This window comes from Ursus maritimus, unplaced genomic scaffold, assembly GCF_017311325.1.
Source record: "Ursus maritimus isolate PB19 unplaced genomic scaffold, ASM1731132v1 scaffold_28, whole genome shotgun sequence".
NCBI lineage: Eukaryota > Metazoa > Chordata > Mammalia > Carnivora > Ursidae > Ursus > Ursus maritimus.
Genome location: NW_024425341.1, coordinates 15130907 through 15152985, shown reverse-complemented (window position 1 = coordinate 15152985; position 22079 = coordinate 15130907). Strand labels below are relative to the sequence as shown.

General features: G+C 43.3%; 1 protein-coding gene across 1 annotated transcript in view; it reads right to left on the bottom strand.

The window, feature by feature from the left end:
* The window catches only part of MTMR7 (myotubularin related protein 7), a 54162-nt gene that overhangs the window by 29282 nt on the left and 2801 nt on the right, over positions 1-22079 (bottom strand). The window contains exons 2-3 of the mRNA XM_008710938.2: positions 14822-14950; positions 8061-8195 (exon numbers count right to left, since the gene is read on the bottom strand). Coding sequence (XP_008709160.2) covers positions 8061-8195; positions 14822-14950 — 264 coding nt within the window. The remainder of the gene's footprint in view (positions 1-8060; positions 8196-14821; positions 14951-22079) is intronic.

Sequence of the window (22079 nt, the reverse complement as noted above, 5' to 3'; positions counted from 1 at the left end):
CCGCCAGAAAAGATATATCCATTTTACAAATTAACAAATACTTTTCAAAAAGCTAAGTTTAAAAAATTAAGCTAAGTTAAAAACATAAACATTCTTTGGTCCAGATCTTTACTTCACACAATTCAAACTACCAGCACATAAAGACAGATGTCCAAGACTGTTTATTAAAACTTTATAATAGCAAAAACCTGACATCCTATGACTATCTCAGTAGGGCAACAAGTAGATAAATTATGGTATATTCACACCCTGAACTTCTACAGAGACAAAAAGATGGATTTGAGAGAGACAGACAGACACAGAGACAGAGATATACACAGACTGATTTGGAATTGGCCTATGACATGTTAAGTGAAAAGAGTAACTGAATGACAGATATGTATTTCTGTTTATACATGTTTGATTAAGCAGATTAAAATGTATGAACAACGATACCAACCTGGCAGCAGCTAGAGCAGATACAGAGGTGACAAGGGCCAGGGGACACTCGCAATACTACTTTAGATGCTCTTGTATTCTTTGGTACCAAGATATATTAGGTTTGTCATTTAAACAATAGACATAACACGTATTAGGAGTGAAAAATGAAACAGCAGAGGGCAAGCCGGTGCCACTCAGAGCTCGGGCTGGCAGACCCCTCCCTTCTTCATATCAGTCCAGCTCACGACTTAGCACCTGTGACATCAGCTGGGGCCATCAGCCCAAGACACTGTTTACAGCGATTGTCACCTTTCTCCCGGGCATGCTATGAGAATAAAGGGTTTGGCCTTCCTCAAGAGAGAGAAAAAAAAATTATCATATATATATATATTTTTGAAGACAACTCATGTTAATGCTTTAAAATTTTTTAATATTTTAAGGGGAATTTTTTTTCTAAAATTAACTATAGTCATGATTCTTTTGAAATGTACTATTATATCACTCTTTGTATGATTATTCTCCAAAGCTGCTGTCCTAGCCTTTACAATGAGCTTTATAAAATAAAACAATTAATAGGATACTTGCAAGAGTCCTGATGCTACATGAGCCTTATATTTCTTCTGTATCTTGAATAATTCAAGTCAAGCCTACTCACCACATTCTGTAGAAATACTCTTTTTAAATAGTGTAATAAATAAAACCCCAAATACCATTAGTATTATCATTTGAATGTATAATTAGAACTCTGTGTTCACATTTTTACGTAGTTGAGTGCCTGTGACCTGGGATAATTTGTTCCTACTCTTTCAAAGCAAAGGAGCAACACAGTTGGCTTCTTGAAAGTCAATGGTACTTCTCATAATGAACAGAAGATGGCAATATTTAATCTATCATCCAAAGTGTACTTCGTTGAGGTTTCCACAGATTTCACAGGAGACCTATCAGGATAGTGTAGCAAATGCTGAACCCTAGAGCAGGAAGTACGGTTTTATGATTCATAACAATTCAAGAAGCCATCCTGGACCTCTTTTATAAGTTTCCAAATAGCCGTGGATAAACCAAACAGTATTAGAGTAAGTCTCATTTGTCCCCCGTGCCTTTGGCTGAGAACTCCATCTCACGACCGAAGGAAAAGCTATGCATCGCAGCTCCAAAAAATTCTCAAAGGAATAAAACATTGGAGGTAACTGTATTCTAGCTTCGATTTATGTGTAAGGAACACAAAAGACACATAAGAAGTAAAGGTGGGAAAAAAATGCCCTGTTTTCTCACCCAAGATCACTCCGCTATCTGATAATCTCAGCATCTTTGGGGGCAGAAGAGCTCATCAGTGAAATAAAAAGAACCCACTCATTTCTCCGCAAACTTTTTTTTTTTTTTAATTTGACAGAGAGAGAGAAAGCACAAATGGGAGAAGGGGTAGAGGGAGAAGCAGACTCCCCACACAGCGGGGATCCCAACACGGGGCTCGATCTCAGGACCCAGAGACCATGACCGGAGCTGAAGGCAGATGCTTAATCCACTGAGCCCAGGCGCCCTCTCCACAAACTCTTAATGAACACCTACTGTGTGTCAGATGCTGAACAGAATAAAAATGTGACTAAGAAGCTGTTCCTACCACCATAAGCTTTTAAGTGTGGCAGGGAAGGCACACGGCACCAGCTAATAACGGACTTGACCCACCAGGACTGGGCAGGAGCTGAGTGACCGGCAGAGGCTGGGATAGTGGCAGGAGTTCGAACTGAAAACAGCTCCATGTGGCCTAGGGGATTGGGGGTCATGTCTCATGAAAGCAAAAAGCCTTGAGATGGACTTCAGTCTTCGGAGAAATGGAGACAAAGGGGAGGGCGTTCCAGAAGAGGTGGGACACAGAATCAAGGGGCAGATGGGTATCAGTGAGCCGACGAGTGCCAGTGGAGTAAATGGTTCATGGATGGTAGCAGGAGTGAGAGAGGAGGCTAAACGTTATTTAGAGTCCTCTACGGAGAGGCCCGATTCAGAAGGTTAGACTTTACCCATGGTGGTGGAGAGCAACTGAAGGATTCTGAGCGGGTTTACTTGAAACTTGTAAGATGTAGAGAAGGTCCCCTGGACTGGGGTGTTGATGGCAGAGAAGATCCCCTGGACTGGGGCGGGGAACAGAGGCTCCCCGGGGAGCTTACAGGGCTGGTTTGTGGCCATATCCCACCAACTGGCACACAGCAGGACTCAGTGAAGATCTACGGACAGGCTGACCGGCCAAAGGACTGACTATCAGAGTGAAGTGGAGAGGTGAACAGGCCAAGAACGTGAAGAAACAGAATCAGATTCTTCCTCTCACCCTCCATCAGTCAGTCAGTCAGACACACCAAAATCATGAGAACTCAGCCAACGATAATCTTGATATCAACTTAATGGTCCGCCTGGTCACTCCGAAGATGACAACTATCCTAGCCTTGCAGTCTCAAATTTCAGCAGAGTACATTCTGTACCTGAATAATGACAGGAGCTGATCTGACAGGGTTGGGAAATGAGAACAAATGTTATCTTGGCAGGAGGAGGACTGGGCCACAGCCTAGAGGCGAGCATCCCATGATGCTCCTTTCCCTCCCTCCAACTGTAACTAGCGAAGAGCCTGAACTTGTGACATAAATATGAAAATATGAGAAGGCTTTGCTTTCTTGCAATTACTGTGTACAACTCTGCCAGTGAAATCCTCCTTTCCTACCCCGAAGGACATCTTAGGCAGAATGGATGGCTTTGGGATTACACTCAGAGAGGAAAGTCACCATCCAACTCCATTTAAAACTCCAATCCCAAATAGATAAAAATTATCTCTTTCCTTCATCACAGGCTATGAGGACAGGTGAGGGGCTGGCTCTCCTATCCCCTTCCTGTTCCTCTTTCTTCTAGGTACTGCTTTAGGGGGGTATGGGGGGGTACAGAGGAGGGTAAGTGGTAAACATCTCTTTATAAGGCTGGCAGGACTGCAGTTCTCTCTCCACTGACGTCACTGCTTTTTGGATCACACTTACTGGCCATCCCTGCCCTCTCGGTGAAAGGGTCCAAATGCTGCATCTCCTAGGGCATGCACGTGGGCTCTTGTAGATACAAGGTACACAGGTCACTGATGTGGGAGATCCCCCTGGCTTCAGCCTCTTCACAATCCCCTCAACTTCGCTCCCCAGCAAACACCCCACAGTCACATGCAGCTGGGGACCGCCAGGGGACGAGCCCTCTGGAGAGACACTACAGAGATGGCTCCTGTGCCCTTCCTTCCTCAGTGTGCACTTGACCCACAGGAAATCCCGCCATCCTTGCACTACCAAGCAGGAGTGCAGACTGCTCCACTGCCCCTGAACGCCGCTGTTCTCCAATTCCCTTTCCCCCTGCTCACAGCCACGGTGGCCATCAGCAAGGATGGGACACATCCCACTAAGAGGAGGTCCTAGATTCTCCTCTTTCAGGCACCCCAGTCTTTACAACGGATTCTCTCAGATTCTGCCCCCCCCCCCACAGGATTTGGTGAGTAGAAACCACCTAATTACTGATCCCAGAGAAACACCAAAACATCCAACATCCTGTAATGCAACTAAAAATCTGCTTACAGTGTGCAATTAGAAACCTTAACCATAAAGCTATCTTTGGAGAAGGAGCAAGGACAAAAGGCTGACCATTAGCAGAGGCAGGTGGCTGTCTCACCTCCCCCCTTCTCAGCACTGCTCAGGGCTCCCTCCCGAGGTGCTGGCAGCAGCGCCCAGCTCAGAGCCCTCCTGGCTCCTCTGGCCCTGGCCTGACTCTGGATGAGCTTCTGGTTGGTTCTTCAGCTCTGTGTCTCCAGCTTCACTAGGTGTGTGCTCGGAGGTGCCAACCGTCCTGAGGCTGATGTGGACACAAGGCTCCCCTGGAGACTTCTGTGAACAGCATCATGGTCGAGAGGAAGGAGCACAGGTTTTGGCCACAGGTGAGCCTGGACTGGCACGTGGGCTCTGCCCTGAACTGTGCGACCCTGGGCAAATTATTTAACCTCTCGAAATCTAAGCCCTAGCCATAAAAAGAAAACATCTCATTTTCAGGATTATTGTAAGAGTTAAACGAACATTTTTACAAGCTCGGCAAAGTCCCAGACTTAAGTAACAAGTCATAGACAAGGCTGAGAGAAAATTAGTTCCTCTCATTTTACCATTCAACATCTACTGCACTGATACTGTTTCCTACCTTCTTAAGGCAGCAAATCCCAGCAGTAATGAATGGCCTCAAGGGCATGGCTGCTCTGAGCAGATATTCATGCTGAGGACCTCACGGTCTCTGCCTCCCAGTGTTCAAAGGTCAACAAGCAATTCAGAAGGCTTTCCTCTCCACAGGCAGCATACGGGGCGAGCCTTGCTCCCAGGACAGGAATGATCCAGAGACCTCCTAATCCCTTCTCTTTTTAATTAAACCCGAAAGCAAACCTGAGGCAGGGCCCCATGTCCCGCTCCCACCACCTAGAGCAAGCATAGGCTCCATCTCCTGCCAAGGAAGCCTAACACTGGGGAACTGAAAATCAACAGACTTGTTCTTGAAAAGAACAAAGGTCTAAGCAGAGAGTTTAAACCCCAGGTGAAGTGTGTGGATGCGTGAGCAAATACGAGAACAGGGCACGTCGATGAGACACCGGTTTTCTTTCACGGATTGGCATCAAACTTCTTATCGCCTCAAGTAAACACGCCTAGTGCTAAATATACCCTTCAAATCAAATCCTCTGGAATAATCCATTTTAAATCCGGAATACGCCTGGCTCAACAGTGGCCACATTTTCCGGAAGGTTTACGCGGCACAGTACACACTGGGATCAGTAGGTGAATCCGTCTGGCTTTAGTTAAACCTGGGAACACAGGACAGGAGAAGGGCACCCCCATTCAGGAAAGCCCCTGCCCTTCCTGTGCTTACCTCGGGCTCCGTACATGTGCCCAAGGTGCAGGCGTGCTTGAATCCACCTCTGGTCACGAGGAAATTCCAAACAGCTGCACTTTACTTACACGAGAGGTACGAACAGTCAAGGTCAGAAGAGAGGGGTGACCGTGCAATCAGCCAGAGGGAAAAGCACACATCCAAAGAGAACAGTAAAGTCAGAGGGCTTCTGGTATCTTTCAAGTGAAAATCTGCCAGCAGAGCAGCTCTGTTTTGTTTTTGTTTTGTTCTCCATTTGAAATTCTTACCAGTGTGTGTTGCTTTCAGATTACCTAAAAGGAAGAGAATCTTCTACGTATCATCTGCTAGAATGGGACCTAGCTGGAACACGGGTTTTATCATTGATCTCCGGGACTGATTTGCTGATCTTATCTGAGAGGGACTCCTTTGCCGCCGCCCCCCCCCCCGCCCCCATGTATCCCACAACTGCACTTCCGTCAGGAGCACGGGACTGTGGGAGGTCGAGGGCATGACTAGACCGCTGATCTTACACTAGGAAAACATCAGATTAAGGGAACCAAGTCACGAATCACAGTATTTAATGAAATGAGGCTCAGAGAAGCATTGAAAACTGCCAGGGGCGGAATGTCTACATAATGGATAATATCCAATTCTCAACTCTCATAAGGCCCACGAGTATAGACTGTCTATAGGTACCTATTCTTCACATCAGTATATACTTTTAAGCGATTGGGGCTGTTGGCCATACTTCCTGCTCCCTGTTCTAACGTGTGCACAAGAAATTGCGTCCTTATGCTTCTTTCAAAAATTGCTTCTTTGGCATATAACTCACAGGCCATACAATTCATCTGCACGGTTCAGTGCTGTGTGGTATATTTACAGAGATGTGTAACCATCACCACGATCTATTTCTAGAACATTTTAATCACCCCAAAATGAAACCCTATACCCATTAGCGGTCACCCCCACTTCCTCCAATCCTCTTAGCCCAAGGCAACAAACCACCAGCCTACCTTCTGTCTCTATGGATCTCTCTTCTGGACGTTTCACATAAAAGGAATCATACACATAAAATCACATAAAAGGAATGCATGGGCCTCTGTGACTGACTTCTTTCACTAAATACATTTTCAAGGCTCATCCACGTTGTAGCACGTATCAGGACTGCACTCCTTTTTATAGCCAAATAAGATGCCATTGAATGGATCCACCACATCTTATTAATTCATTCTCAGTTGATGGACATGTGGTTGTTTCTACTTTTAAGCTATTATTAACTATGAAGAAATAGTCACAGATAAGTTTTTGGTGGACACAGGTTTTCATTTCTCTCAAATTAGGAGTAAGATTGTTGGCTATATGATAACTATGTTTAACATTTAAGATCCTCATGCTCTTTTAAACTTTTCATGTTTAAAAATTTTCAAACTATAATTATTATAAAGTAAACAATTTTGTAAAATCCTCCTCTTACCCCACATGAAAAACCACTGTTAACGGCTTGGCATACACACCCCCAGATTCTTTCAATGCATAGAATAATACATAATTTTTATAATTATTATTACGTAAGTGGGATGACATTATCCATATTTTCCGTGTCTCACTCTTGGGGCTTACTAGTAGATCTTGGGCACTTTTCCATACCCATCTGGAGAGATGGGCTCATGTACTTCTCTCTTTCTTCAGGCAGAGGTCCAGGTACGTTTTCGTTATTGGCAAGAAACTGTAACGCCAAATATGTTGAGGAAGGCCATTTTGCTTTGTTATCGCATTTTGTCTGATACATTCCATGCACCTGTAGGTGACCTGGTTTCCAGGTACTCACTGGCACACCCCTCTGAGGATTCATTTTGTTGACCGGTTTACAAAGAAGTGGGTCTAAGCAATGAAACAGGAAATTAAATTGGACCTAACACTAACGGTCATTGAAAAAAATGGAAATCTGTATGGGAGCAACCCTGCAAGATTGACTTGGCTTAGCCCTTGACAACTAGATCCATTATTTCCTGTTGTCTGTCTTATTAAATTATAAAATCAGTATATGAATACATGCATATTAAAATATTTTCAAACAAGAGACATGCAGAAAGTTCTCTACCTCTCTAAATCCTCCCGTTTCCACGGAATTTTAACGGGTTGGCATTAATCCTTCCAGATATTCTTTTATTTTAATAGAAATTTTTATATGCCTGTAGTTTTATTTGACATAAACACAATGGCATGCATATTATTTTACGATTATGTTTTTGACATTATATATTGTAAATCTTCCCAAGTCACAGATCGCTGCAAGTTGCATTTGAACTAGTATAGCTGAACACCTCACAAAAATGGAACTGTGGGAGCTCCGCGGTAATTTCTTACTGTCAGAGCAGAAAAGGCCATTTTAGAAACAAACTAAAAAATCATTTGGTGTATTTAGGAGAGAAAGCTCCAAAATTAAACCACCCTTATTGGTTGTGTGCACTGTGCACCCAGCACGATGCTAGGAGTGGGGGAACTCTTGAAAGGACCAGATGTGATGAGGGGTGTACAACACCCATGGAAACTCACAGATGCAAACACACTCACGCGCGGAGAAACACTCCACCGAGCAGGGCGGCCCCATCCTGACTATACAAAGGGGAACAGCCCCACTGCCGATGAGGCACCCGGAGTGGGGACGACAGTCCATTTACCTTTGCCTCGTCTCCAAGTTCATGCTTCAGGCCTGCAAGGACATGCACGGGAACGGCGACACTTACTTTAGGCCGAGTGTCCACGACGTAAATGAAGTCGCTTCCCGGATTGGCTTTCCTGATGGCCTGGAGCATCTGCTCGTCCTCGAGGCACCGGGCACTGAAGCCGGACAGGGGCTGGCTGCTCCGGCAGATGGACGCCTGCGGGACACGGCAAGCGTCAGTTCCCACAGACACCTCGAGACCGCGTCCCCAGCAACAAGCCCCTGGTTCATGGACACCCCGAGCCAGCTTGTGGAAGCATCTGCATGCCTTCCAAACCTCGAGCTTGGTTTCTTTTCAATTCAGGCCAGAGAAACCACTACAAGGGCAAGCAGTGCAAAGTTTCTCTGCCTAAGAAATTAGGGGTGAATATGGATGTTTAGATAGGATCTAAATTATGAAATATAAAGCTATTTAAATAGACTACTTTTCCTTTCACTGGTATTATTTCATTTTCCTGCTAAAGGTGGAAATATAATGTAAATAACTATCCTAAAATTTACAGGATACGTTAATAGCAAGAGTAGTAAAAAATAATAATAATAAATTATTGTGCAATGCTTTCCATCAGTTTTTACCAGCTAATCTGGAAACATCACAAATACTAAAAGCCAATTCTAATCCTAAATGGGGAAGTGTCCGCCGTGATGAAAGGCCACCCAGGACAGCAGGCACACCCCCAGGCTGCCCCCAGTGAGTTAGGAGCAGTGGGTTCCTCTGGAATCGGTCTGCGTTCTCTTCTGCCATTGCCCTAGTCTGCAGTTCTGACAGAGTGCACTGCATTGTCAGACAACGCATAACAGCAGTGTAAACCTTTCCCTGGGCTCTGAGTGGGGAAGTATGGATACATCCTCGCAGCTGTAAAACTTACACTTTTGTGGCAAAGTACTTTTTAGGGACCTAGATTTTATTTTAACACTTAAAGCAATGACTCTTTCCAAGAATCTACACTGAGCCTGTGAGTTCACTCGGTGAGAGGATGGAGGGAGCGGGAGGATGGGGGGGGGGGGAGAGCCCTCTCTCCAGGCAGGTGGGCGGGCGAAGGAGGGCGAACTCCCTGAAAATGGTCATGGCAGAGCCTGCTGAGGGTGCCTGCCTTCAGGACTCCATCCACAAAGGGCCAGCCCAGCTCTGAGTCCAAGCACCACTTAACTGTCCCTAAGTTCAACCCAGGACAACTTAGCTAGGGTTTGGGTTTCTCTGGGAAAAAAGGAAGCCTCGGTCCTCCTCACTGAAGAAGGTGGGGATGTTTGTCACTAACTATACCATCCGTCAGCTGAGGACCCCCTGGCAAGTCCAAGAACCACAGAACAGCTAGACGTGTAACTGGGCCACTGCCAGAGAGTTCCAGTAGCATTCTGTAACAGCGAGGGCAGTCACTGAGGTCAGTCTAGAACTCTGGGGTGCCTGGGTGGCCCAGTCCGTTGAGCATCTGACTCTTGGCTTCAGCTCAGGTCATGGTCTCAGGGTTGTGGGATCAAGCCCCATGTCAGGCTCTGTGCTCAGCAAGGGGTCTGCATGGGATTCTCTTCCTCTGCCCCTCCCCCACTCACTCATACACTCTCTCCCCCTCTCTCAAATAAATAAATAAATCTAAAAAAAAAAAAAAAAAAAAAGAACTCTGGGCCCTGCAGCCAGGTTCAGAATCCAGGAGGGAAGTACATGGGACAGTGGCAAGCAAAGCAAAGGGGCAGCAGGGTTGCTCCAAGGGTGTGGAACTCTTGAATCACTGGCAGAAGTGCACCTGCAGCATGGAGAGAAAGGGACTGGGGGGCCTGAAGCCGGGTGAGGACAGCCGGCAAGAGGGAGGTCCTGGTGGAAAAAGGCAAAGCAATGGCGGGGACCACAGGACGGCTGGGAACGAAAGGCAGGCAGCTTCGATGGACAGAAAGCAAATCGCCCCAGAGGGCTTTCTTAGTGCTTCGCCTGTGGGTTCTGTTTCTTTCGGCTCTGCCCCCTGCCCTGGGGGAAGCTGGCCGCTGAGAGAACAGTTCTGAGCTGCTTCGATCTGATACCGCATCGGGGTTAAAGAGAGACTAGTTACTGCAGCTACCACCGGGGAACTTCTTAGGCTCTCCGAAGAGTTGGACGGGAAGGAAATCATTTACATGGTGAGAATTTGTCTGAGCCCGCACACACCACACGTGAACTCCCTAAACCAGTGGGACTGCAACTATGCACCGAAGCCAGGGAATGACCATGACCATCAGTAATTACCTGCAGGCTGAGAGCAGCTGGTTTAAGTGAAGGGTTAAATCAGAACAGTTACACGATGAAATGTGGTCAATAAACTAAGCCAGTTAGGTTAAACCAACTACGTTTTAATATTTTGTAGTGACATTTTCTTAATAACCTATAGGTATACTCTACATGGAATTCTTCATTGCCTTGGTGCTGATACAGAGTTACCAGTTTTGTCTGGAGCAGTAAGTAGCCTTGAAGTGCTTTTGCTCCCCTGGTACAGACCCCAGATGGTCCCGCTGTTAAGAGAATATTACCCTTACACATGGCAGCCTTTCTCACTGATGTCGTTCACCTGAGAGCTGATGTCTGTCATCGGTCAGGTAACAGGTAAACTTGTGGTAAACTGTCGCAAGAGCCCGTTGTTTACAACGCTATTAGTAATTAAAATACCCGACATTTTTTGAACGCTTATTACGTGGCAGGCACTATCATGAAAACTTTGTGTTCTTTTTATTTAACCTTCTCAATTACCATATACAGGAAGATCTATGATTTGCTCCATTTTATAAATGAGGCAACCAAGGCACAGAGAGGTGAAGTAACTTGCTCGATGTCACACAGCTAATAATTAGGGAAGCCAGAAATTTCATCCAGGCACAACATTTTCTGATCCTGGATTCTTAACCAAAATAATATGGCACCCAGGTATGGAAATAAGTCAGGAGGCATGAGAGAGAATTAAGATGTGGCATCCAAGAAGGTCTGGCTTTCAATCCACAGTTTGCTTTTACTCGGTATATGATCATGGGTAACCGACCTATTGTCTTTGAACTTTGGTTTTCTCATTTACAATATGAGGATAAGAATCTCAAAACTACAGGGTGCGATAAGGTTTATAATTTTCCTAGAACTGTACCTAACACATAGTGAGTTTCAATAAACATTACTTATAAAAGGAAGAGAAAAGGTCTGTATTTTTCTTAAGGGAAATCACTTCTTTGGAAATCTTACAGAGTTTGGTTTCCCAGAGACTTGTACTGTGAATTTGGGAGATGGCACGATTAACCATTTAAAGCAAAACTGCTTTCTTAAAAATAATTGAAACGTATAAGAAGAAAGAACAAAGTATGTGGCAATTACAAGGGCTGGTAAGTAACAAACACACAGAGGCTTCCAAATGTAAATGACATTTACAATTTATCCATCTCTGCAATCTCTGTATAACCCCTGTGCAGTTCAAGGCCTAAAATTTTTATTCTGGGCTGCCCTTGACATTAGTAAAATTGGGAGAGCCTCAAATGACCAAGAGGAAGTGCCCCTTTCCCCACTGCTCCTATGGATAAGCCCCAGGCTGACCCTCCCTACAGACTGGATGCAGCTCCTCCCGTAGGAACCTGAGGTCACTACAAAGCCGGCCTCCCCCAGTCCCTGCTGGTTCACTCCATTCCTGAGTGCCACCCCTGGGTGCCCCGCGTGGCACGCCGTGTCCTCCTCCCCTGGGAAGTGAGTGTACAAAACTCAGAAACCACTGAACCACTTCTGCCCAGTGTCTGCTGTCATGTGTGCTGCCTTCCCTGGAACCCTAGGGCAGGAATCCTCATCTCACCAACAAGTGACTAGGAAGTGATAACACCACCTATCATAAAAGCTGATCCGAAAGGAATGACGTACCCTCAGCAGGGGCATTTATAGCAAAGGATTCTCCCCAGGACTTCTAGCTCACGCAACGATGTGCATTTCGTGTTGTAATCGAACTACTGATCGCACTCCCACACGTTAGCCAAGCCACCTCACCAGCAAAAGGATAACAAAATGATATGTGAGGAATGATAGTTTAACTAAAAGAGAGGATATTCTTATTCCCAAGCATTAAGTTTCATCGGATGAGGAATACATAGTCTGAAGTCCAAAATGTCTAAAATCACAACACGGAAGAAAGATCAGCAAATTTATATAGTCTACCTGTTTACTTTTTTTTTCCTATCTGTTTACTTTTTTATGGAAGACTGCCTGGTTTATATATGAGTTTTCCGGAGCAATGACAGCATGAACTGCTGCTTTGTTATCTCACACATCGTCCATTTAACCACAGAAATCCACCCTTGACAGTATTTCCCTTTAGAAAAATCCTTAGATGCATCAGAAGCATTTACATCATGAACCTTGATATTAAAACCTAAATGTTGTCATAAAACACAAAATGGATCATTGTGCTCCACGCAGGACAGAGTTTAGTTCCTGGGGCTGGGGGCGGGGCGGGGTGGGAAGGCATGCCCACATGTCGGGGCACAGGAACTGTTTCCCTGGCGTAACCGGTTCAACGAGCAATGCTCAGAAATACATCTCTATTTTGTACTCTGTAAGAAGAGCTAAAACATGAGGCATTGTCTTCCTTAAAGTTGTAACTACAGGAAATCAGTTATTTTCAACTATAACTGAGGGCTGCATGATTCATTTTCAAGCCTGGAGATCAAGTCCCGACTAGCAAACAGGAGCAGNAATGGGACAATGAGAGGCCAAGGCCAGCAGGTGAAGAGCTTCTGGGGTCTAATTGCTAAGACTTCTAAGACATCACACACTTGCCCTTCTAAATACTCACACTGACCAAGAAAAAATCTCTTTTCTCAAGAATATCAAAACAGAAAGAAAAGAAGTTGGATAGACACTACACTCACTTCTTAAATCCCCAGCACCCACCTTCACCTCTTAACAATAAAAGGATAAAAGATCCTCCCTCTTTTACTTCTTTATCGATGGATGTTACAAGAAGTGTCAATGCTACTGGCATCCTAATTTTAAATATAATGTCATGAAATTCCCTATTCACTCCATCTTTTTTATTTTTTTAAGAAATTCACATCTTTCTTTCACCACTGCTCTGGTTCTGTATAAGTTGCAATATAGTTGGAGTCAAGTAATACAGAACATTAATAATATACTTGCCTTTTTCAGACCCCATTTCAGAGCAGTGAGTGTAACTAAAAGTGAGACAATTTATATCCTTTCAATTAAGGGCACTTACACTGCTCAATGGGTATTTGCCTCCAAGGCAGGCAGCGCAGAAGGCCGTAAGCTTACTTGGGTGCAGACGGCATTGCTCAAGGTATTTTTGGAAACCTCCTCTTAGAATGGGATGCAGACCCTACCTTCCTCCCTTGTCCGTGGACACACATGTGTGCATGCACACTCACACATATCAGTTGCAATTGTTTATGGCTGTGAATTTCCATTTGATTCCAAAACTATATCATCTAGTTTGAAAACCAAACTCTCCATCTGGCCAAAGTCAAATAACTTCTAAAGTGGGTGGCAAAGACCATTCTTGGCTCCCCAAATTTGTTTTCTTGTCCTTCACAGACATGGAACCACGAATTTGAGTAATTTACACACGGTTACCCATGAGAGTGTATTTTCTCGCCTGCCCTGCACAGTTCTGACCAACGGGATGTGAGCACAGGTGTCTCGAGGCAGTTTTAGGAGCCTTCCCCAGAAAGTTGGGAGGGCCCGGGAGCCCTCCTGCCCCTGCTGCTGTGTGGAAATGATGGCTGGTACTAAAGTCATCCCTACCTACCACTCGATGAGGATGGAAGGCAAGGGAAGGCAGAGCAGAAAGGGGCAGGGGCTCGGGTGTCTGAGCGCTGAGTAACGGACAACCAGGACTCCAGGCCTGGACTGCCCACCTTTGAAGTTTTATGAGAGAAAATAAAGTTCTATCCTGTTTAAGGCACTGTTATTTAGAGGCTCTGTTAGCTGCAGACAAATCTAATCATAGCTTTTATAAGTCATTCTTTTTTAAGTAGGCACCACACCCAGCATAGAACCCAACACAGGGCTTGAACTCATGACTCTGAGATCAAGACCTGAGCTGAGATCAAGAATCAGACGCTTGGGGCACCTGGGTGGCTCAGTCGTTAAGCGTCTGCCTTCGGCTCAGGGCGTGATCCCAGGGTCCTGGGATCGAGCCCCACATCAGGCTCCTCCACTGGGAGCCTGCTTCTTCCTCTCCCACTCCCCCTGCTTGTGTTCCCTCTCTCACTGGCTGTCTCTCTCAGTCAAATAAATAAATAAAATCTTAAAAAAAAAAAAAAAAGAATCAGACACTTAACTGACTGAGCCACCAAAGTGCCCCTTATAAGTAATATTTAAAAATAAAACCTGTTCTCCATTCATAAACAAAGATTTCTTATACCGAGGACGCTCAAGAGTGTGCCATTTAAAAAAAAGAAGAAGGTGCCATGGATTCTAGAAGCTTTTCTAAAGCAGGTATTTCAAAGAATCTCTAGCACGGTTTCAATGAACACAGAGCTTCCCAAGGTGACCACTTAGAAAAGGACAGGTACTCACTTGGCTGATTAGGTTTAGGTATTTTCTGACAGTATCCCATTACTTTATTATCAAATATACATGAAAGGTCAACTTCTACCTGAGGTAAGAGTTTAAGCAGAGTTGTGTTGTGTAATACCACACACAGCAAGAGCCACATACCTTTAAGAATTCACACACACACACACACACACAGAGCAGAAGGCCACTAGAAAATGCCTGTTTATGATAAAACAAGAAAAGCAAAGCATAAAACAAAAGCATGCCTTGAGACTTACGTGGTTATCTTTATAGTAGTAAGAAAGGGCAGGAAATCGCCGTCTGCTCCGGAATTTGGAACTCCCCACAATGATGTGTGCCGTGGCCGATTTGGGAACATACAGTTCAGTAGGGTAAGAATCACAAACCTGTCACGGGAAACACATGGGGATTTTGAGGCCATCTTGTAACGCTTTGTGAACTGCCACAAGAAGTTCCATTCGCCATACTTACTTATAAGATGCACATTTAAGTTTTCTTTTTTTTTTAAGATGATTTATTTATTTATTTGAAAGCGTGAGTGAGTGAGAGAGAGAGCACAAGCCGTGGGGGGGGGGGGGGCAGAGGGAGAAGCAGACTCCCCACCACCGAGCAGGGAGCCCAACGCGGGGCTCAATCCCAGGACCCCGAGATCATGACCTGAGCCAAAGGCAGACACTCAACCGACTGAGCCACCCAGGCGCCCCCATTTAAGTTTTCTTAACCGAGTTCCAGAGGAGGCAATTTTGAAGAAACCAGTGGTCACTTCAGAGAAACGAAGAGCTGTTGATTCCATGACATTGGAGCAAAGCAAAGCAAACACTCTTTAGTAGCAGGTCCTGGGGCACTGTCCCTTCTGAGGGCATTTCGAGGGGGCAAGACAATGACAGGGGAGCATTTCTTTCATTAAAAAGAAACTATAATCCGGCATCCTGGTAGCTGAAAAAACTTGAGCTACCTGCTTTGAGTGAAAGATAGCCCACCAGCGGGTGGCAAGCCCCAGCAGTGTGCCCATGACAAAGCCCATGGCCTCGCGGGATACTTCTCCCCTCCATCTTCCCAGAGCTTCCCAAATCTCCTCCATTCTTCAAGGGACATCCCAGCTCTGCCTTCTTTAAGAAGCTTTCCTCCCTGGGCTTCCAGCTTAGATAAGTTTCTAGATCTGACTTGGGACCACGCAACGTAACAGCTTTATTTTTGTTTCTGCTGTGTGATCTCACCGACGGTAAGAAATGATTTTACTCTTTCCATGTATCGCAAGCAGTGATTCCCACCTTGGACACTCTGGAGCCTTGGAATGATCTTGTGATTTAGTCAGCAATCAGCAGTTTAGAACGTAGCCCTGATTTGCCAACTTCATGACCTTCAAAAAGTCAAACTATGATGACCTCTAAGACTGATAAAACACAGAAATAATATCCCGTGGGGTTGACAGAAGGGTCAAATCAGGTAACACAAAGCACTTTATAAACCACTGGGTCTGACAGAAATGCGAGTGGTGGCAACGGTAATCGCTGTCTTGTTGCCCGGCATGTATTTCGTTTTGACATCAGCCAATCAATCTCTTTGCAATGTGAAGATTGGTTCAGATAACAGTTTCTGGGTTTAGCAAAAGTAGCCGTTTCTTTCCCAGAAGTCAAGCATCTTCCTGGCCATTTCAAGAGGAGTCGTCCAGGAGTAGCAGCAACAGGGAAATCTGTCAGCCGCATGAACTCTGTCCATTCCTGCTCTCACCTACCCCTCTGGAAAGATGGAACTGGAGGAAACGAAAACCCATTCCAAGTAAGAGCCCAGACCCCACACCACAGCTCACGACAATTGTCCTATGAGGATGCCCTCCCTTGCCTGCATCCACTGTCTTTGTTACCAGACTGGTAAACAACATCAAGCAGGAGATAAAAGGGCCACAAAAGTGATGTCCTCAGGCTCAACATGCAATTTCAGCAATGAGCCAAATACATTTTAGGGAAGATTGGCAAAGATTTCCAAGATTTCCAGCCAATGGCACTGACCTTCTGGTGGAAATCCCATTCCAGGAACAAGGATACTCTGGAGGAAAATCTTGTACCGAGAACAGATGTTCCAACCTAGTTGGACCCAGAGAGCTTTGACTGGAAAGACTGCCACAAGACACTATACTTTCTTCCCCATGCAAATCCGGTGCCCGAACCTCTCTTCAGTCACTCAGCTAGACCATTACAACACAGACCACACCTGCTTGTCTGAGGTTCAAGAGACATGTAGTCATTGCACCAGGCTTACAACATTTTCTTAAAATAGGAAATTGGGAGGTTTTCAGTAAGGTGGGAATCACCTCCTTTCATCATTATAACAACACTAAGGAATTGCAAAGTTATTTATGATGAAATAAAATAAGAAAGTAATAGGTGAGATTTCTCAACCTGCCTATTACATACAGCCTTTCTGAAAAACAGAGGTGAGCTAGGAATGGGGAGCTCCTGCCGCGTGCTCTCATGGCCTCCCAAGGCCAAAGGACGCTTAGCTTGTCTCACACGGTACCATACTTAGGGACCTGACTGCCATCCACCCTGGCTCCTCTTTCTTCCCAAGGAGAACAGAGAAGGCTTTCCCACCCTCTAAGAGTACCAGGGCTCTCCCCGTCCACAGTGTAGGAAAATGTGGACCTTTTAGGTTGGCATGAGCAAGGCCCAAGAGCTCAACACCTCAACCCGAGTCGGCAGTGGTCAGGCGCACACAGAGGTCACAGCCTCCACCGCAGGGACACGACACCAGTTACAGGGACCTCCTGCTTTCCCCAGAGCACTAGCACTGGGTCTAGGTGAAAAGAGTTCAAGGTTCAGAACTGAAATATGGGCATTCTGATAAGCACTTGCATGGGAAGCTCTACGAGAAGCTAAAACAACTTTGGGAAAAAAGCCAGACTCATGGTGTCAGGTAGCTCAGGTTTCAAGACACAACTTCTTAACCAACCTGGAAAACAGTGAATTCATCCTGCTTTCATGAAACCTGACAGCACTTTCATGAAGAAATTTAAAAACAGTCCTGAGGGCACCTGGGCGGCACAGTGGGTTAAGCGTCTGCATTTGGCTCAGGTTCAGGTCATGATCCCAAGGTCCTGGGATCGAGGCCCGTGGGGAGCCTGCTTCTCCCTTTCCCTCTGTCCCTCCCCCTGCTCAGGCTCTCTCCCTCGTGCTCTCTCAAATAACTAAATAAAAATCTTTTTAAAAATGGTTCTGCATAGCACTGACCACTGTCATTTTTGCAACAAGCTCACTCTGTTATAGTCAAAATTCTGACAATAAATAATGCATAGCACAGTGCAATTTATGCCACCAAATTCTGAAACTAATCAATGCACTTCCCCAAACTTTGTCTGGTTTGGCAAATCACATAAGAAAATTCAGAGAGAATGGGAGAAGTTCAGAAAAGTACAAAGCCTTCTCCTCTGAATTTTCCTTCTTTACATTGACTGCCTGGGCCAATGAAAGTGGACTAAGTTAAAATCATTTCTGCGTACTTTTTTTTTAATTAATGAGGAAATTATTTTCCTTGTCCTCCACTAAGTAAATCAGCCTGCCTGGAGTGCCTGCCTATCTTGGTTTGGCCTCATCAAGAAAAATCTCTTTTGATAATTCTTCCATTCAACAAGTGTTTTTCTTTTTTTAACATATTTGACATATGCCATTGTACACATGTTAATTTGATCCATTTATATACTACAGTCGGATTGCCATTGTAGTGATAATCAGCACCCCTATCACGTTACGTAATTCTCCTTTCTTTTCAGTGGTCAGAATCATTAAGTTCTAGACTCTTAGTAAGTTTGATGATTACAGTACAATATTGTTGTCAATCAACAAGTTTCTACTGCATATTTCATATGTGCCGGGTATTATGTTAGGTGCTAGGGCCGTAATGAATAACAAAAGAGTTACTGGCTTCAAGGGCTTTATATTCCCCGTAAAGTTGATCTTTGTTGACCTCATTGCAGTCTTGCAGTAAATGCATCTACCGCTGTAGGGTCGTATCCATCTGAGGTGCCATCCAAGGCATCTTAATTAGACCTCTGATTTTACTGAAGACCACTCAGTTGAGCACGTTGAAAAGTTAGTTGTCAGAGACTGAGATAGGTCTACACAGACAACTTTCTTCTTAAACATTTAGGATCTAAAATTTATTTCAAGGAATCTATGATGTAATATTAGGGGAGAAGAAGGAGGGTATGAGCCACATAAAATGATTTAGATATAAATAAAATAAAATCATAATATATAAAATATAGCTGTAGAAAACTGAAATAAACAAGATTTTAAATTACTGGTTTAGATTATACTTTAAATTTTATTCCAAGAGAAACAGGTTAAAAGTTAACCTAGTAATGAATGAAAATTATTTTATTTAAGAAAGATAATTTTAGGAGTCACGTACAGAAGGGAATCTTCACTTTGAAAGTTGGACTATCATAGACAAGTCTTATAAGTAGGACTAAGAGTAATAATGATAGAGATGAGGATGATGAAGATTAGCCTCCCAAGACCACACAAAGAGAACAAAGCAGCAAGGCTCTGAACCTATGTTTCTTTCTGAAAAGAAAGAAATAAGGACACCCGGGTCACTCAGTCGGTTAAGCGTCTGACTCTTGATTGTGGCACAGGCACCACACTGGATGTGGAGATTGCTTAAGATTCTCTCTCTGCCTCTCCCTTCCCCCACTTTCTCTAAAAAAAAGGAGGAGGAGGAGAAGGAGAAATCAATCAATCTTATAAAAGAAGGGAGGAAAAAGCAAATATTTTCTCAACCACGAGATGAAAAGAAAAGTAATGGATGACACCATAACTTTCTCAACGGACTATTAGAAAGTTTTTGAGAAAATCAACTTTTATTATAGGTCTAAGTTGGTAATAAATAAAGGTACATCATCTCTCCCCATTTCAATGGTATTAGTAAAATAAGAAAATCCCCTAGGTTTTCACCTTTTTTGTTTCAACACAGTTTGTTGGTTAGTAGTTTTGGTTTGTTGTGTGTAATTTTGGAAAAGAAAAGCTGAGTAACTCATGTTTTGTAGTCTCTACGTGTAGGACTTAAGTGACTATGAGTCATGTTTGTGGCACTAAGTCGAGAAGGAAATCTCATCAAAAATAGGAAGAACCTGTGTTTCCAAGAAAATATTATTCCACAAGACGCAGCTTAGATTCATTTTCTTCCTGACTCAAGGGCGTGTCATATTTTTTAAAAATTTTAGAAGGTACCCAATTTTCTTGGGTAAACTTGGATTTTCCTCCCTTTCATTTCAAGGCTAAAAATTCATTGCCACATACTTCATAATAAATTGAAACAAAGAAGCCCCAAATGTCTACTCACAGAGTACGATTATGGTTGTTAGATTTAAGTGTAATTATGAAGAAAATTCAGTATCATGAACGTGTCCATTCTACCCCAAATAATCTATGAACTCAAGATATCAGAAGAATGCTGTGGAAGGAACTGACCTGTACAATATCAAGCCTTATTATAAAATCATAATAACCATAACTAGTACTAATGTAATTATGGAAATTATATAAGTATCAAATTGGGACATAAGTTCATAAGTAGGCCAGGAGTTCTTTTAAAAAACAATATGCTAAAACACGGAACAAAATAGTAAACACTAACAACTCAAAACTTCTGAGGATCCAAAGATTCCCCAGGGGCAATATTTAAATGTCTTCTAAGAGGAGATATTTGCAAAAGCTATACATGGTAACATACTATTATCTAGAATATATAAAGAACTTCCTCAAATCAATAAGAAAAAGACAAATAACCTTATAGAAAAAAGGATAAAAAGTAACAAATTGGCAAATCACAGAGAATCAACTTGAATTACTGATAAATACAAGCTCACTTACCAGTGATGTGGAGGATGCAAATAAAACCACACTGAGATCCTTTTCACACCAATAAGATTGGCATTTTTTTTCCAATTTAACTTTTTGACTTGTTAGTGAAATCACATGGTTATAAAAATGGAACAATACAAAAACGTGCACATCCTCATCCTCGTGTTCTGTCCACCCCGTTCTAACCTACTCTCCAGGTTATCACTTTTGGGCAATTACACACATACTCTTATTTTTCTCCCTCTTTTTTCAGATAAAAGACATCACATTATATTCAATGTACTGTGCCTTGATTTTTTTTTTTTTAAGATTTTTTTGAAGTAATCTCTACACCCAATGCGCGGCTTGGACTTACAACGCTGAGATCAAGAGTTGCATGTTCCACCCACTGAGCCAGCCAGACAATTCTGTGCCTTGCTTTTTTGAACTTAAGGATACACTTCAGTAATCTTTCCTTACCAGTAGATGGAAATCTTCCATATTTTTTAATGGCTACACATTAATTTAATTCTATGGATAGAGCAAAACTTATTTAACTCATCCTCTATTAAGAAATTTGGGTTTCTTTTAATATATGCAGTTACAAACAATGCTTCAATAAGTCACCTTATACATCGCTGTGTGTGTGTATGCTGTTGACTCTTTAGAATAAATTCCCAAAAGTAAGACTGCTGGGTCAATGAGTAGGTCTATTGCCAAACCAAGGCAGTACCAAATGTCAGTGAGTCTGTGCAGTAGGGAGAACTCGTATATCTTGCTCTTAGGTCTATAAGTCCTTGCATACACTCTGGAAAAGAATTTGGTAATATCTGGTGAGGCTAAAATCCACATACCCTCTAATTCTGAAATTCTACTCCTAGATGGAAACTCTCAATATACTATGAGTCATGTATAAGCCAGTTAACAGCTTTGTGATGAGAAAACAGAAAGAGAGGGAGAGAGAGAAAAGGATAAGAACAATTTTTTAAAACTCTGGTCTATCTGTAAAATGCAGTATAATACAATAGTGAAGAATGAAGGAATGAGAGGTATAGGTCTCAACAGTTTCTTCACTTCTCGATGGCTTAGACGGTTACTTAATCACTCTGTGCCTGAGCTTCTCCATTTGTAAAGCAAGATGACAACAACAGCTACCACATGGGACTGCTAACATTTGTCAAGTTTTTAGAACAGTGTCTGGCACATGGCAACTATTATAGATGGGTTTGCTAAAAATGAAACGAATCTCACAATGTTGAGAGAAATATCAAGTTTCAGTAAACTACATTCAGCATAATACCATGTATAGAAAGTATAAAAAACACACAAAATACTACTACATTTTTACAACTTACATATGTAGAAACATTATAGAGAAGGACAATACCAGATTGCAGTCAGTGACATTGGAGCAGAAGGGGATCTGGAGGGAATTTAATAGCATTGATCTGTGTGTCTTTTTTATGCCAGGACCATACTGTTTTTTAGTCCTATAGCTAGCAATCAAATATACACATTTGTATATATATTACATACTTTCTCTCTCTCTCTCTCTATATATATACACATATGTGTGTGTGTATATATATAAAAACATAGTAATAATTAGTAAAAATTATAGTAAAAATAATTAGTAATATAGTATAAATATAGTATAATTATAGCAAAAATAATA